Genomic DNA, 17,240 nt, shown 5'->3' on the forward strand with positions numbered 1-17,240 from the left:
AAAAATCCATCAAGTGGCTTTAGTATCATTCTGTGTATTCCTTGTTTTAAACCAGGGGGCACTGACATCTCCACACTTACATGCAAACATAATTTACAAATGTTTGTCCTAGTTTAAGGCCAAATGACAAATGCAGATGCACTTTTCCCACCGCATGACTAGTGTCGTTATGTGACAGATGTCTCTCTGCTGTATTTCAGTATCATGCTGTTTCTTTGAGCATTAATTTTGTGAACACACACCCACCACCACCCAGATTACAGCAGGTGTGAACAGTTTGTGTGCATCTGTGAAAACAGGATTAGAGAAGCAGGTCTGAAAGTTGCATTTGGATGGTATCTGTTTGCAAATCCCACACGAAACCCACCTTCAGTACAAAACTCAGTGTGAATCATCTGCTTTTCCTGTTCCCTTCAATAAGACACTTTCTACTAGCGCTACACTCGGAAATACAATACAGTATTATTATTATTGCATTGTCAATCACTTGTCACAAAGATGAAAACACTTTTTATGAATAGGTGACATTTTTGCGATGCATTGTTCTTGCATGACAGTGGCAGCATGTTGGCCTTTGTGACTTCCTCTTTGATTGTTAACAGACAAAAACATCTCATCCAACTCATCCAGCACTAACCTGTGCTGCATTACATGTAAATTATGTAATCAAACCGGACGTTCACAGTGTCTAATTTATACACAGCTTTGCGTGACTGATTATAGTATTTTTAATTAATAATCATATTAATCTTATGGTTCAGGTTCAGAGGTCCATATCGGAAGCCTCATTGTTCCCATGAATGCAACTTGACTGAGCCATGTATAGGGACTAATAAAGTACCCAATTACTGGTATAATGTGGGCTTCATTCAGCTGTGGTCACCTTAATTCCCATTCTGCATGACAATTAATCAGCTGTCCATAAACCCTTCTCCTCTCTCTTGTCCCTCTCACAGGCGGTAACCGCAGGATACTTCTATCACACGGCACGCCTGAGCAAAGGCGGCTACAAGACGGTGAAACACCAGCAGACGGTCTACGTCCACCCCAACAGCTCTCTGTTCGAGGAGCAGCCCCGCTGGCTCATCTACCACGAGCTGGTCTTCACCACCAAGGAGTTCATGAGACAGGTCCGCCTGCTCAGGATGTGATACATCTAAATCTATCTCAAATATTTGCAGTCATAGTAGCTGTACTCTGTTTCCTGTATGCTAATGTGGAAGACAACCATTAATGACAGAAAAGGCCCAAATGTAAATAAGATCACACCTTTCATTGAGTCCAGTATGAAAGCTTCCACAGAGTAACTGCTTGTGGGAATGAGACAGCACACTAATGAGGAAGTGTGACGTTCGTTCCTGTGCAATATTTAACTGCAGCCCTGCCTGTAGAAAAACACTGATTAATCTCTCTCCCCATGCACACAGGTGATTGAGATAGAGAGCGGCTGGCTGCTTGAAGTGGCTCCTCACTACTACAAGAGCAAAGAGCTGGAGGACAGCAGCAGCAAGAAGATGCCCCGCAAGCAGGGTAAAACAAAAGAGGAGCTGGGCTGAAGAGGAGACCAAGGCTCAGGGGACAGATGGCAAAAAGAAACACTCCCTTCCTCTCTCAGGGCAGGGTAAAAGTAGAAATATGACTTTGAAAGTATAGAAATTGCATAAAAATAAAGAGGAAATCTGTGGAAAATGTCGTTGTTTGGTACCAGTTCAGTACATAAACAGCTACATGGTTCTCGCCTGTCTTCACATGTGAAATTGTTTTCTGCTGTTGATTGATACGCCATTTATAATTGTGCTGAAACAGTATCAGCATTTAACATATTAAATCTAAATGCATGGAGCAGAGAGATGGGTCCAATGAGAAGTGGGTCACAAACTTACTGACTGGTTTAATCGTAAACCAGCCGTGTCATCTGGGCCACAACGAGGAAACATTAATGCACTTGGATTTGACTTTCCTGCATCAACAGCAGCAGTACGGATTCACTGGGTGGCTTTTTCAGCTCATTAATGAACGTGAGACTGTTGTCCTACTTTTTCCACTAAATATAGGGGCTTTGTCGAAGTGTGCATTTGTGGACACAGCACATTGTTAAAGTGTGCAAATTGATTTTTGACTGGAAAGACTCACTTTAAAATGAGTTTCATTCTTGTCTGAAGCTCCTTTATTTTCATTTTTCTACGACAATAAAGTTTTACAACCACTTGTTGTTTTTTCAGTTGGTTTGCAGCTCAGTGATTAGTCATCATTACTTTAGTATTTACTACCTGTTAAGATTGACTCAGGCTTTTTTCTGGTTTTAGTTACACCACTTACACCAAAGTAAATATACTTTTATTCTTAGAGTTATATTTAGACGCTGTATTTAAATATCTTATTGTCAGGCTTGTTAATACAAAGGGACTATGTGAGTTTGGAATTAAGTTTGCTATAGAATATTGTACAAAGTCACTAGGTGCAAGAAAATAGTAGTACCATCTAGGCATGCTCTGTATGAAGTGTCCTGAGAAAGAAAAACTTGGTGCTATATAAATAAAAGAACATCGGAGAGAAATAATACAATAAACATTTATTTAGTTTGGAATAGCACTTGTGTGTTAATCTTTAACTTGTAACTGAATACAAAATATGTTACACCATTATGCATCCCTCATAAGAATACTAATTTTAAAGTCCCTTCTCAGGCCCTCATAGCTGCATGTTTTTGTTACATAGAGAGTGACGCACCACTTTGTTTAAGGAAGAGCTCTTGGACAAAGCAAAGCAAAATGTTTAACCCAGTTTTTGCCATTTCATGAGTTGTCATGTCAGTCAGGGTGTATCCTCAAATATTCAGGAAGCTCAGATGAAAAGGGAGTAACCAGGACTGTGCAGTGAGAAGAGGTCTTGATAGGTAGCTGTTCTTGTTTGGGTGGTAAACTCACAAAGTGACGAGAGCGGTGGAGGTATGACAGGTATGAGGTGCTGATGCGTGTGGTGTTGACAGTACCTTTGGCTTTTTTATGCAGCCACAGTGGAATTTTCACAACAGTCACTATTGTTTTCCTTGATTCATATCACACATACAGTCGCATAAAGCAAAAATAAATTCATGTGCTTCTCAAGCGTGTGACCCTTCACGTCACTGACACCATATATCTGACATTGAATGCTCAGTTCAACAACAAAGGCTGAGCAATATTTGTCTGATTCTTAATTGACTGATAATGATAATTGACTGAAAATTGAGCTATGATCACTGGCACAGCTGCCTTTATGCAATACTATCATACAAGTATAATGTAGGTTCTGCTCTGTAAGGAGATATTAAAGTTATCTAAGTAAATGACCTGGTTATCTACGTATTTCAACAGTTAAAAGCACTCCTCACAGCTGGTCCAACTGGTCTGACTAGAAAATAAAAGGAAGGCGGGAGACAGCTAGGAGGAGGGCTTAGAGGAGGCAGTGCCGTGTTATAATTAAAATCCAGATATGAGAGCAAAGATACAAACAGAACAGGAGAACTGGGATTACAGACGCACCAAAAGACTTCCAGAGTACATTTGTTTGTTTTTTGTAATGAAGTTTGATGACGACGTGATTCCAACATTCATCTACCTCAGCAGGTCAGTGTTTGTGTGTGTGTCTGTGTGTGTGTGTGTGAGAGAGAGAGTGTTTGCAAACTGTCTTGTTCTTTGTCATACAAAGGTTTTCTCTGCCGCTTTTAGCTGGAAAGCTCACACCTCTTGTTTTAAAGCCTCTGAATTCTTAATGAAGAGAAACTTAGCTTAAACTTGTTCCAAATGTAAACATGTCTACTGTTTGAAGGAAATCAGCTGCTGGAATTTGAATTCTGTTGCTCCTGCTGGTTAAAAACTTTGAGTTAATGACTGGCTATGTACTATGACTATGGACGTGTCTGATGGAATGTTTTCTGTGACGATCCAAAACAATGAAGCCCTGTCACACAGCAATGTCACCTTTGGTTTAGTTTTACTTATTAGGTTTCAACCCACTAAGACAGACAGAGTTATAAGAATACCCATTACCTAAAACCTATTTGAAACCCCTTTTTCTGCAGCTCTTACTGCAGGTGTGTTTGCTGATGATTTCTGGGCAGGAAAGCCTATTAAATAAATATAGCAACTGATTATCAAGGCAAAAGCACCACATGCATGTGTAATAAATAAGAAAAATAAACAGATAGCAATTGAATGCCATAGATATGTTAGATAGGAAGAGATTAGGCATTACTGCTTCATCATCATGACAGCAATGGTGACTGTGCAGGTAAATTCCAACAGTTTGTTTCCTGCTCTGCTAGTTTCTATAAGTCAGCAGACTCACCCAAGCTCTCATTTCCCACAGCAACAACATTCTTACAACATGAGCGATGACGAGGAGAGACACAGACCCGAAGGGAGAAGGAGCCAGAGCCATGGAGCCAGACAGGCCCCCAACGTCAAACCCAAGCTCAGCCAGAGAGAAAGGAACAGCAAGGATGACCAGTGGAAGAAGAAGCCTGCAAAAGTGAGGAGATCGAGGAGCACTGACTCAGAGAGGGTGGAAAGAGGCAGGAGGAGAGAACGAGACAGGCACCAGGAAGACAGGAGGCAGCGGGGAAGGAGTGAGGAGGCCCGGAGACGAGACAGGAGGGAAGGCGAGAGCGACCGGAGGAAGGTGAAACCCCCTCAGGATGATGTGGAGGACACTGAGTGCGCTGTGTGTTTCTGCACATACGATAACGTATTCAAGACCCCAAAGCTGCTGGTGTGTGGACACACCTTCTGCCTGGAGTGCCTTGCTCGCATAAACGTGACCTCTCCTGAGCTCAAGACCCTGTCCTGCCCTGTATGTCGTGAGCTGACTGACCTCCCTCACGGAAAGGACCTGCCCCGCCTGGGCAACAATCAGGACATCATAGGGAAACTCCCGCCAGACATGCAGAGGGCCCTGTCCATCCGCTTCAAGCGCAATAAGGGCAAACTGGTCCTGAAGAACCCTCCTCCTAGCAGCCAGATCAAGTCTAATATCCTCACCCTGCCTAAAAAGAGTCCAGAAGGCCAGGTGACAGCAGGTGCTGACCTCCACTTGAGTACAATGGAGCAGGGAATAGTCCCAACCACAGTGGTGGACGTAGGCAGGCCTCCAAGCAGGGTCAGAGGTCGCCTGCGCAGGTTGTTCCGCTCGGACCAGTGCTACTATGCAGTGGTGGCGTCCATCATCACCATCACTGTGACGCTCATGCTGGTGGGGATTCTGGCCTTTGTGATTATACCGAATGTGGTCAGTCACCGTAGGCCTGTTCATCAAGGCAACCAAACATCATTCGGTCCACCAGGAGGTGGATCCCCTCCCTGAAGGGGCCAGGGGTGGACGGGCTGTAGGTTGAGGGAGACAATATGACACTAAACTTGTTGTATTCTCAGTGATTGCTTCTCTTGGTGAGTAATGGTGAAAATAAAACTAAACACTGGGACACATTCCAGCTGATTTGCATGCAGTGAGGCAAAGAAATGGAACAAGGACAGCAACATTTTTGTAAACGAACGACATGCAGACTCAAAGTTGTACATGAAGGAAAAAGGACAAACGTGTACATGTTTCTTAAACTATCTTTATGTTCTTTTCTGAACATGTTTGTGATTACTGTGAAAAGCCAGAAACACTGTATGTGTAAATAAATAATATTATAAATAATGATTAAGAAGCTGTAAAATATTGAAATGCACTAAATTCTGTGGTGGAAAGACTTTAGTAGGTTTTGATTTCATCGGGCTGATTTTCCAACAGTTCAGGATTTCTAGATCTTACAAATTTTGTTTATAGACTAATACATTGTACATAACCATAGATGATATATATTTGTAAGTATTTTTTCTTTTCACTGATATTAATGGACTATTTCCCATCGTGTCATCAAATAAAGCATTCTTGAGGCATTGAATACGTATCGCTCAGTATTTCAAAAACACATAAAGGCAATTTTATTTCTCTAAACTATTCAGAAACAGATTTGTTGCCTATTGCCTTTTTAGAAACCTGCAGGGCTTCTTTAGACACATGATGCCCTCTAGTGGTGCACACAGACCACTTAACAGGGTTTGGATACTGAATTTCTCCTCAGCTGTGCCTCTGGCCTCTGTAGACTGACAAACCCGTTGGACAGCACAAGTGTCACCTATTACCTCCATAACATTTCTTCTGGCTTACTCAGGAGATCAGCTGTCTGTTTTGACAATGAGACAAGATATGTGATCGCTTTTAACATGCCATCCGTCTCTGGCTTGGTGTGCACAAAACATGTGACATGTAAATCGTGAAAAACAACTGCAGGAATGACATAAGAGAAATTGAACTCGGTCTTTATGATACATATACAGTGTTCAGTGACTGTCTTTAAACTTATAGACAAATTAGAAATAACAGGATTGGCCTGTGTATTAGGAGAGTAATGTACTATTAACTTGTAACTTTAGTTTGTAAAACAGATAAATATATATACTTTGACACTTATTGCACTTGCATGCTCTCTCTAACGACAGTGGAGAAAAGTATATTTACTCAAGATTAATCCTCTGGTACTTGCACTTTACTTGAGTATTTCCATTGTATGCTCCTTTTAGAGGGGGGTTCTGTGTGATAACTACTTTTACTCTTGATACTTGAGTACATTTTGCTGATAATACTTTCATACTTCTGTACTCGAATACAGGACTTTGCTTTTTCCACCACTGCCTAAAGACACACCTACCTGACCCCCAAACCCCCACCCCTCCCCTCGGCTATCGAGGCAAATATGGTCTTATGGTCCAGAGCAGAAAAGATCCCCCTCCTCTAATCCACTTCTTACGCAAATTAAGCTTTATACGTTATGTGCCCGCTTGGATAAAGGTTAAACGCCAAAATCCTGAAACAGAGACGGACTGTTGTGGATACTATCGACCACTATGGCTTCCACTCCCTCTGCCTCTGCCTTGTCTGCTGTTCTCCGGTGTCGGGGGAATCTCTGGACCAGGAATCCGCCGACCAAGCGGCCTGCCACCTCGGTTTACAGCCTCGGACTAGCCGGCGGCGTGGTGCGCGACTCGCCGGCTGAGCGCACCCTGCCAGATCAGGGTTCAGCGTGGGAGGCTTTTCTCCAGGGAGAGCGTGTTGTGGTGTGGAGAAAACTGACTGTGGCGTTTAAGTCACCCTGTGTGGATGGTAAAGTGCGCAAGCAAAAAAAATCCAGGGAAAGTAATAAATTATGTCATCCAAAACTTTCGCAATCCCCAGGGGACGCGCACTCAGCTGTGCCTGGTGTCCAAAACGCGCTGGTGCGTCAATTGGCACGCAGACTAACATCCAACCTGCCTGGAGTAGATAAATGCTCTAAAGTAATTCAAATGATTAAATACAAAACATATACCACATATATGCACACACATATGCAGATCTGTAAGATAGGCCTGGTATTTGTTCAGGAAATAAGTGAATCCTCAGCTGGCGTTTTAAAAGTGTCCATACCGTCCCCATGTGTGATGGAAGATGCAGGACAAATACCGTCTTTCGTGTTAACTGGCTGGTCAACACTGAAGAGTACCTGTTTATCTTTGACTGCTCTGGTGTCAGAACTGATGTTTTTGAAGCTGGGGGTGTTGTGTAGGTCCAGCAGCAGCCCTAAAGATGCGCCACAGCACCTGCTGAGCCAACAGGATGAGGAAAACATAAAAAACAATGCCCTGCAGGTGAGTGTCACAAGACTTAATTTGATACCAACGAGACCACATCCTTTGTGTTGCTGTAGTTACTGTATGAAATAATTTTATACACCCTCTTTCAGGAAAAGAAAAGAAAAATCCACAGTTCTATTGGCCCCATCTCCACCCAGAACAACTCCGGCTCTAGACAAAGGATCACAAAGGACAGACCTGCCTGATAGAGAGTCCAAGTCCAAGGCCTGAGCACCAAAAATACACACTGTGATCTAACCTTATTTATTGACTTCTACCTGGCTTTCACAAAACACAAACCACATCTGGACTTCAACCCAGTGATGTAAGAAAACAACTGGTTGTTCTAGAGCACTTTCTTTTGCTTTAGTACTCAAGTACTAAGCAATACTGCAACAATAAATACCTGTAAAACAAACACATGCCTTCTTTGTAGTCCTAGATTTTACTTTAGCCCTCCTGGTGGATAGTTAAAATAAAAAATAAAAAACATCATATGGCAGGACATTTTATTTTTAACCTTAGCCTGTGTGTTTTGCACAAAAGCTTATTTTGTATTTTGAATGCAGTTCAAATAAATGTAGAGTGAAAAATGCAATATCCCCTTCTGAATTATAAAAAAGTTTAAAAATGTAGCATGAAATGAAAACAGCCTATCTTCAACAACTACTACAGTACAAGTTCCTCAAATTTGTGGAAATACAGTTATTTATTTTTTTATAGAGTTAAATGAGACTCTACCACTTTCATATCTGTATGGAAATGACACAACTGCAACCAGTTTAGTTTAGCATAAAGACTGGAAACAGACCTGAAGAGAGCTTGAGCCAGAGCCTTTGAGCCAGACAGGCCCCTAATGTTAAACCCAAACTCAAGACAGAAAGAAAGGAACAGCAAGGAGGACCAGTGGAAGAGGAAGCCTGCAAAAGTGAGGAGATCGAAGAGCACTGAATCAGAGAGGGTGAAAAGAGGCAGCAGAGACCAGGGAGAGAGGAGGCAGCGAGGGAGGAGTGAGGAGACGAGACAGGATGGAGGTAGAGAGTGACCGGAGGAGTGCGCTGTGTGTTTCTGCACATACGATAACGTTGACAACAGACATGCAGAGGGCTCTGTCCATCCGCTTCAAGCCCAATAAAGGCAAACTGGTCCTGAAGAACCCTCCTACTAGCAGCCCAATCAAGCCTGATATATATATACACTGAGTCCAGAAGGCCACGTGACAGCGGGCGGTGACCTCCACTTGAGTGCAGTGGAGCAGGGAATAGTCCAAACCATTATGGTGGACGTAGGCACGCCTCCAAGCAGGGTCAGAGGTTGCAGGTTGTACCAAATGTGATCATTCACTGTAGGCTTGTTCATCAAGGGAACAAATTCCTGAAGGGGGCAGGCGTGGATGGGCTTTAGATCTGATACTAAAGTGGAGGAAGAGTGATCTCTCCTCTTGGTAAGTAATGGTGAAGATAAAACTAAACACTGGGGCACATTCTAGTTGGTTTACATGCAGTGAAGTGAAGAAATGAAGGAAAACAAGGAAAGCAACAGGACACAGGACACAGACTCAAAGCTGCATTAAGGAAACAGGACAAACTTGCCTGTTTTGCGTTCTTTTCTGAACATGTTTGTGATTACTGTGAAAGGCCACAAACACTGTATGTGTAAATAAACTGTCCATAATGATTAGAAGCTGTAAATATTGAATTACACTTGAATTGCCAACTGGTGTTTTAAAAGTGTCCATACCATCCCCACGTGTGAAGGAAAATGCCAGACAAATACCATCTTTTGTGTAAACTGGCTGGTCAACTCTGAAGAGCACCTGTTTATCTTTGAACCGCAGATATTATCTGTATGGTAATTACTGTGTGACATAACTGCAACCAGCAAGTTAGAATAACTTAGCATAAAGACTGGAAACAGAGGGAAACAGCTAGCCAATCTGGCTCTGTCATATAAAATCCATCTGCCTGCAGTTCTAAACATCAATAATCAACACTTTTTATCTCGTTACGTACAATAACCTACTTGTAAAAAACACAAACAGAAATAGTTAAATCACCATAAAACGGCTAATTGTGCTTTTTACACTATATACACTATAGTACACTATATATATATATATATATATATACGCGTATAAGGTCCAGTATGTAACCTTTGGAAGGATCTATTGGCAGAAATTGAAAATAATATTCATAGGTATGTTTTTATTAGTGTATAATCGCCCTAATAAGAATTGTTGCCTTTTTGATACCTTAGAATGAGCCATTTTAAACTGCAGGAGAGCGGGTTGCTCCAGGGAGGCCGCGATCTTGAACCACCATATTTCTAGCCCAGATAAGACAAACCAAACGCTGGCACTAGATAAAAGCGTGTCATGTTTTTTTTTGCGAATTTTGCACCCACCATAGTTTATCCTACACCTTTGTAAAGACTCAGTAATCTGCAAATGGTTGCAATCTGCAAACACACCAGTAGATGGCCCTAAATCCTACACACTGGCCCTTTTAAGTACAGTACTTGAGTTAATAGCTAATTACAGTCGACCACTGCTACTCAAACACCCAATAGATATTACGGGGTGGAAAAACGTAATAACATCATAACTGAGTATGTTTGTAATCAGGTAGACAGAAGGAAAGGAATATCCATTTTATTATTTAATTGCACATTACATGCACTTCTCTGCAGCTCATGCAGAAAACACATTAGGTAAGATCTCTATTAACATTAAAATCCACTGAAAACTGAGCTGAAAAATGTATTTTAATCTATAGAAGCCACGGTATGGGAAAAAAGACACACACATCTTTTACAAAGACATCAAAATGCCTCTTAATTAGCTCCAGAGAGCAGCTCAGACGGTAAACTATTGTGTAATGTCTCAAGGTGACAGTTAGGGCGGGACTTCCCGTGACTGCCCGCTTACCCAGGAAGTCGTCGTGTTACTTTTTCTCCTCCTCCTCCTCCTCCTCCTCCTCTTCCAGTCTTGCGAGAACCGAGACAAACTAAGGGGCGTTAAGTTGCTTTTACAGCCGGGAAACTACCGAGAGAGCAGTTCTACGTCGGCTCCACACGGCCTCTCGGCTGCAGTCGTTTAACTTTCGCAGGTTGTCATCGAAGAAGCGGCGGAGAAAATGGTCCGAAGAGGAAGAAGTGGACGCGCTGTCAGGGTAATGGGCTAATTTCAACACGCTCCTCCTCAAGCTACAGTATTTACAGTGTGTCGAGTGGAGGCTGTGTGTCGAGGACAGGGTGGACAGCGGGGTCAGGAGTCGGTGCTTTATGGTTATTCAGTCTCAATAACGCACCGCTTGGCCTATTTGGCGAGACAGCCACAGGTGATAAGAGAAAATCGATTAGACAGTTCAATGAATCGTCACTCCGGTTCACATGAGGCAACTTCCTCTTTAGAGCTACATAAATTTGCCTTTTTGTGTTTTTCATGTGTGATTTCCTCTTTGACTCGAACTTTTATTGCAGTCCTTTATGCGTGCTTAAAGTACATGATGTTCTTCTGATTTCAGATGGAAGATGATATTGGAAGTTGAGGCTCTCTCAGAATCACCACTTCACTGCAAGATGTGTCCTGCCCTTCGTCGTATTTTCTCCATCTTCGCTTTACTAAACTTTAGTTACTGCACAGTGAGCCAACTAGGTGTGACCCCCAGATCTTTGATCATGCACTTGTGATGATACACAGGCTGCCCTTCCCATATCCCATTCCTATTGTCTGTGACAAGGACACGTCTTTCTATTCAGACCCTGTCCTCTCGAACCCACCTCCCTCCCTTGGATTTTCTGTGCCATGATCCGCAAGAGAGGCTCTCTCATTCTTTGTGGTACGTTCCTGTTTATCACCTGGAACGCCATACTGGTGTTACTGCTGTGGGGAAGACCCCCACCTGGCCAGCCGGGCGAGCCTGGCCGAGGGCAGGGAGAAGTGGGTGAAAGGCCTACTAATGACGTGGTGGGGGATGTGCTCCGAATGGCGGACACGTTCGAAGCAGAACTTGAAAGGCAGAAACAAATCCTGCTGCAGATCCAGAATCATCAGTCGCTGTGGGAGACGCCAAACAAAGACGGGCCGAAGGTTGCCGTCCCCCGTCGTCAACCTGTCATTCCTATCCTGGTTATCGCCTGTAACAGAGTCACAGTGAGACGCTGCTTGGACAAACTCCTGCAGCATCGTCCTTCAGCAGAGCTTCACCCAATCATAGTGAGTCAGGACTGTGGACACGCCGAGACCGCTGAGGTTATTCGTTCTTATGGAAGTCAGGTAACTCATCTGAAACAGCCGGACTTGTCGGATATCGCCGTGCCACCGCAGCACAAGAAGTTTCAGGGTTACTACAAAATCTCCAGGCATTACCGCTGGGCTCTCAACCAGGTGTTCAAGACCCTCTCTCATTCCTCGGTTGTGATTGTAGAGGATGACCTGGAGGTAATCATGTCATCAATAATTGCTCCAGTTAATGCTTTTATTTATTATTACATACAATTTAAAAAGGCCATGGATAAATGTAAATGTTCATTCTTTTATACTGGATCCACATGTTACAGCTTTTAAGTTATTGTAGCCTTAAAACTGTTGATTTAACTTGTTGACAGGGGGCTTGTAAACTGAAATGTATTCCTCTCTTTACTCTAGGTGGCGCCAGACTTCTTTGAGTACTTCCGAGCCTCGCTGCCACTCCTGAAATCCGACCCCAGTCTGTGGTGTGTGTCAGCCTGGAATGACAATGGCAGGGATGGCTACGTGGATCCAGGTAAAGCTAACCTGCTCTACCGGACAGACTTCTTCCCTGGCCTGGGGTGGATGCTCCTCAAGGAGGTGTGGGAGGAGCTGGAGCCCAAGTGGCCCGCTTCATTCTGGGACGACTGGATGCGTCACCCAGACCAGCGCCGCAACCGTGCCTGTATACGCCCAGAGATCTCACGAACTTTGACCTTTGGCCGGCAAGGTGTGAGCCTGGGTCAGTTTTATGACAAGTATCTGCGTTATATTAAACTGAATACCGAATTTGTGCCTTTCACCAAGTTAGACCTGAGTTACTTGAAAGAGGAGACGTACAGAGAGGTTTTTGAGAAGGAAGTTTACAGTGCTCCCGTGGTTACATATGAAGATGTTAAGCAGGGTACGCTAAAAGGACCTGGGCCCTTCCGCCTTCAATACTCAAGTAAGGACAGTTTCAAAGTGATGGCCAAGAACCTGGGAATCATGGAAGACTTGAAGTCTGGAGTCCCAAGGGCAGGATACAGAGGGGTTGTCAGTTTCATCTCACGAGGACATAGAATCTACTTAGCCCCTCCTCCAGGATGGACCAAGTACGATACCACCTGGAGCTGATGATCCACATAATCGAGTCTTTTTGTAAATGTCAGCTGGGGAAAGCAAAGCATTCCAGACCAAAGACTGATGTCCTTAAAGTTTGTCTTTGAATGATCTAGTTTATTGTCCCTGATAATGCAGAATGGATTGTCTCTCTTTTCTGGTGTAGGGTTTATTGCCAATGCCACTCAGGTCTTTTTCATTATTCCAAAATGTTTCTTACAGTGTAGGATACAGCCTAAACAGTTCGTTAGACAAAACTGCTGTTACTCACCAGAGATCTATTTTTTATAAAATGCTAATTGTGCACATGACATTCATTAATGCATTTAATGCAATTACCTAGTTTGCCACTTTTGTTTAAATTATTTGCAATTTCTGGTATCCTATGTGAAATGTTTATGTCTGATACAAATATGAAAACATAATCTGTGGTATGGTTGCTTATATTTGTGGTGACTGGTCATAACTGCAGTATAATCCGTCATTTGATTCTCAGTGTTTGTCCTCTATGAAAATCACTTTTCCTGCTTACATTTTAATGTCAAATAATTTTGTTTAATGATTTTTCAAATGTACTCCTTGCAGGTTTGTAACCTTGCAAACTACAGCATTTGTGTTTGTTTTTTTTGGAATAAAAAAACAATACACTTGTTTAATGAGTTGCTTAATTCAGTTAAAGGTAGTTAAAGGGAGAACACTGTGCTCTCTGTTCACAATATATGTAATGCATTGCACTATTACCAGGTGATATCACTGTGCAGAGCTTGACACTGGAAGGATGTTTTGCATTCATCTGCTCAGAGTGGAAAGTTTCTCTGTACTGTAGATACTTGAAGCCAGCTGTGCACACACACACACACACACACACACACTGAGAATGGAGCTTTTACATGACAGTACGGAGACATCTTGTGTCTAGCAGGAAAACATTAGAGAAGAACAAAATGTGCATATTAATAGATTCTGGTATTTTTAATAAAGTAGAAGGAGTACATGCCTTTTGTAAGGATTTTAATGTGGAAATAAAAAGTATAATTTCTTGGAAACTCTATTGTTCCAAGCAGAGTATTTGTTTATATGTCTTAATACATGTATATAGGGGAGCTTTAAATTCTAGTAGAGCTCCCAGTGTTTCCAATCATACCAAATCTGTGAGACTGGAACATCTAGAACATTTCTCTGTGTGTATTCATGATATAACTTCAGTAAAGGGTTGGAAATAGCAGATACAGAATAAACATGATACTGTTGGACAGTGTGGAATCACACTATTTAAATGCCACGTAAGGGGAAACAAAATAGGGAAAACAACAGTACTATTGAAAGATTAAATTTCTAGAAAGATAGTGATAGTGATAACAGACAGGTTTTACAATTATTTTTTTTTAAAGCTTCTTGAAGTAACAAACAGGCATTATCAGTGGAAGCATACCTAACAATAAAACCACCCAATATATATATTACCATTACAAAATGAACCAAAACAAACATCTAAAATATAACTTATGTAAGTTAAGTTAACTTAAAGGGTATTTATATTATAGTTTAGAGGGACTTAAGGCACTTCTCTTTAAGTTGTCTTAAGGCTTTAAAGCAAATCTTCAAGTCATTTATAAAAAATCACAAAGCTTGGAGCAACTTGCAACGTAAAATGCGCGTATAAAAGAAATTAAACATCTTTGTTTTGCATTAAAAAACGATATTTAAAACCAGGTTATTACAATATTTAACTACATGTACACGTTTTGCACCACTCGGCCATGACAGGAACTAGTTTCCTTTTTTTTCTCTCCATTAAATCTGTGAGACAGTGTCGGCTGTGTCGTCTACGGTAGCCGCTCTGGCCCAAACTACCCTCGTCTGTTTACCTCAGTTGTAATGATGATGTGAGACCGAAACCGCTAGCTAGCTAGCCTAGCTAAAGTAACAAGGAACCGGTAAGACATGGAGGGGAAAACACCTGTAATGGAGGGAGGACACAGCCACTGGCCTCCTTTTACCTTTCGCCTCTTTTTCACCTGTTTGTTCTCACCTGTCTGCTGGAAAAGCAGCCTTTAGTCTGTTAGCCTGCTAGTGCTAAGGCTGCAGGCGAGGCGGGCTTCAGTGGGTTCGTGTTTCGGTGAAACAGTCGCTAACCACTGGAGTTAATTCATGCGTTCACAGCTGCTGTATCATACTCGTTTGTTTGTTATTAATAGTAGGACCGGGCTGCTTCTGGGGTGAATTAGCCACCGCGTCTGCGCTAACGCTGCAGCGAGCGGATCCGCCTGGCCTGGGGATGGAGCCGGGCGACTTGCGAGAGAGCCCCGCCGGGTCCGGGGAGTCAGATGGGGGGGATTGGAGGGAGGTTATACCCGGCGGGGAGGAGGAGGAGGTCAAAGCCGCTGAAACTAATGGAAACTCCCTAGAGTCGGCGCTCAGGGACGCCTGCGAGGAGAGCGAAAGTGACAAACAGAAATGCGTGGGAGAGCAATTGCACAGCCCCTACGAGGAGGAACTGGACCCCAGAATCCAGGTATGAGGGTTGATGTTTGCTCTGTTTGGTTGTCATCTAACCTCAATCAAGCCAGGTGGACATTTTGATCGAGACACCGAGGAGGGGCAGAGTCAGTGGACACAGTCTGGACGTAGAGACAGACCTGGCTGCCCGGGGAGGACAGGCAGTGGAGACACATGCACACTGCGACAAATGTGCAGAAATTAGAGCTTTATTCTTATCCAACATCTACATGCATATCCTTAAATTGTATCACAGTCAGAAAAGGACTAACTCAAACATCTATGAGGAGAAAAACACATTTGCTGCACATTGGTAGCTAAATATTTGAGCACTTCAGGGGCATCTAGTAAAACAGCACCAAATAAAATACTGCTTGTTGTTTTTAATGTTGAATTGACTGTTGTTGTTTGCTTTTTAATTCATATTTGTGTTATAATGCCCTATTTAATAGGGTTTGTGGTTGTTCAAATATGTACACATTCATACATTTATTATTATTGATGTTATCTCTTTTATAACTCTTAATATAAGTATTGTCTTTTCATGCCAATAACACTCAATAATTTAAATTGAATAGAATCAGTCAGGCTGTAATTATTGCTAACAGTACTTGGTTGGGTAACACTGAATTACTTTTGGTTGAGAGGTAGCTACGCGTCTATAATCTGTGCAAATCTGGTTCTCAGATCAAAAGTGATTATCTTGTCAGACATTTCCACATACCTGTGAAGTGCAACGCCATTTCAGCACCACTTTGTGCCTCGCTTGCCATTATCGTTACATTCAAATCACTGCAGCGTTATTGCATTTGAGTGTAATTATGACACATATGATAAGTCAGTGTTAAGGGCCTAAAGAAGTACATTATTTTTCTTTCCCCACAGGAAGAGTTGGAGCATCTCAATGAAGCCAGTGCAGAAATCAACAGACTAGAACTGCAGTTGGATGTAAGTAAAAATAGTTTCCACCCAATTAGGGGCTTTCGTTCAGTATTCCTACACGTGATTAAAAAAAATATGGAAAACAGATTAAATAAAGACGCTTTGATCTTGACAAAACAAATGACAAATGTAAAAATTACGACCATGCAGGGAATCGCTTGAGAGTCTGTCTCTGTTGTTAAATATTTTAGTAGTCTACCCACAATGTGCCAATCAATATGACAGTTTTGTTTTCAAGATCTCTAAGCACAAAGTGTGGAAAAGCTGGAACTAAAATGGAAAATGTATTGTTGCTGATAGCTTGATACTCAGTGAACCGATTGCACACTTGCAGGCACACTCCTGCTGAAATCCAATCAGTCGTTCCATTACAAGTAAATCTAATCTTGTCATTTTCATGCATTAACCATCCAGGATGCCAGATCAGGGTACCGGAAGATCCTCACAGAGTCTGCCAGGAAGCTGAATGCTCAGAGCTCTCAGCTCGGTGGCTGTATAGAGAAAGCAAGACCCTACTATGAAGCGCGTCGCCTTGCAAAAGAGGTACACTCGAGCGATATGTGTGTCTAAAAATGTTAGCATGTGTCCCACGTGTTTAGAAGGGAACCTGTAGTATCTACATCTTTCAGGAAATCTACAGTTAACTATATTTAGATGCAAGAATTTACAACATGAATATGGGGGGGCAGTATGTCAGTGTGTAATGACTTGGCTTGGGAACCGGAGGGTCGCCGGTTCAAGCCCCGCAGACCACAGTATGGAGTGTGGAC

At 42.5% G+C, this 17,240-nt stretch overlaps 5 protein-coding genes across 7 annotated transcripts in view; all 5 read left to right on the top strand.

Moving 5' to 3' along the window:
- dhx16 (DEAH (Asp-Glu-Ala-His) box polypeptide 16) overlaps positions 1-2,217 on the top strand; it is a 14,000-nt gene extending 11,783 nt beyond the window's left edge. The window contains exons 20-21 of the mRNA XM_035672768.1: positions 957-1,130; positions 1,428-2,217. Coding sequence (XP_035528661.1) covers positions 957-1,130; positions 1,428-1,556 — 303 coding nt within the window. The 3' untranslated portion in view covers positions 1,557-2,217. The remainder of the gene's footprint in view (positions 1-956; positions 1,131-1,427) is intronic.
- Positions 2,218-3,481: 1,264 nt separating this feature from the next.
- On the top strand, positions 3,482-5,915 carry rnf183 (ring finger protein 183). Its single transcript, XM_035671721.1, has 2 exons — positions 3,482-3,608; positions 4,351-5,915. Exon 2 carries the CDS (start codon positions 4,369-4,371, stop codon positions 5,341-5,343), a length of 975 nt encoding a protein of 324 aa, XP_035527614.1. The 5' UTR covers positions 3,482-3,608; positions 4,351-4,368; the 3' UTR covers positions 5,344-5,915.
- Positions 5,916-6,757: 842 nt separating this feature from the next.
- LOC118336321 lies at positions 6,758-8,115 on the top strand. The gene is made up of 2 exons (XM_035672935.1): positions 6,758-7,712; positions 7,808-8,115. The coding sequence occupies exons 1-2, from the start codon at positions 6,933-6,935 to the stop codon at positions 7,901-7,903; spliced, it is 876 nt and encodes a 291-aa protein (XP_035528828.1). The 5' UTR covers positions 6,758-6,932; the 3' UTR covers positions 7,904-8,115.
- A 2,532-nt stretch (positions 8,116-10,647) lies between these two features.
- On the top strand, positions 10,648-13,685 carry mgat1a (alpha-1,3-mannosyl-glycoprotein 2-beta-N-acetylglucosaminyltransferase a). Of its 2 annotated transcripts, none has more exons than XM_035673056.1 (3): positions 10,648-10,867; positions 11,222-12,138; positions 12,346-13,685. In XM_035673056.1, exons 2-3 carry the CDS (start codon positions 11,503-11,505, stop codon positions 13,042-13,044), a joined length of 1,335 nt encoding a protein of 444 aa, XP_035528949.1. In that variant the 5' UTR covers positions 10,648-10,867; positions 11,222-11,502; the 3' UTR covers positions 13,045-13,685. The 2 variants fall into 2 exon arrangements, with proteins under 2 accessions (XP_035528949.1, XP_035528950.1); XM_035673057.1 differs by lacking the exon at positions 10,648-10,867 and adding an exon at positions 10,874-11,035.
- Positions 13,686-14,839: 1,154 nt separating this feature from the next.
- Positions 14,840-17,240, top strand: part of sh3bp5la (SH3-binding domain protein 5-like, a) — a 5,760-nt gene continuing 3,359 nt past the window's right edge. Inside the window, exons 1-4 of one of the 2 annotated variants that reach the window (XM_035672032.1) lie at positions 14,840-14,966; positions 15,231-15,544; positions 16,414-16,476; positions 16,885-17,013. In XM_035672032.1, coding sequence (XP_035527925.1) covers positions 15,308-15,544; positions 16,414-16,476; positions 16,885-17,013 — 429 coding nt within the window. In that variant the 5' untranslated portion in view covers positions 14,840-14,966; positions 15,231-15,307. Of the gene's footprint in view, positions 14,967-15,230; positions 15,545-16,413; positions 16,477-16,884; positions 17,014-17,240 lie in introns of those variants that run through there. The other variant, XM_035672033.1, reaches the window with a different exon arrangement.

This window comes from Morone saxatilis, unplaced genomic scaffold (assembly GCF_004916995.1).
Source record: "Morone saxatilis isolate NCDOM2014 unplaced genomic scaffold, NCSU_SB_2.0 Contig24, whole genome shotgun sequence".
NCBI classification, from domain to species: domain Eukaryota; kingdom Metazoa; phylum Chordata; class Actinopteri; family Moronidae; genus Morone; species Morone saxatilis.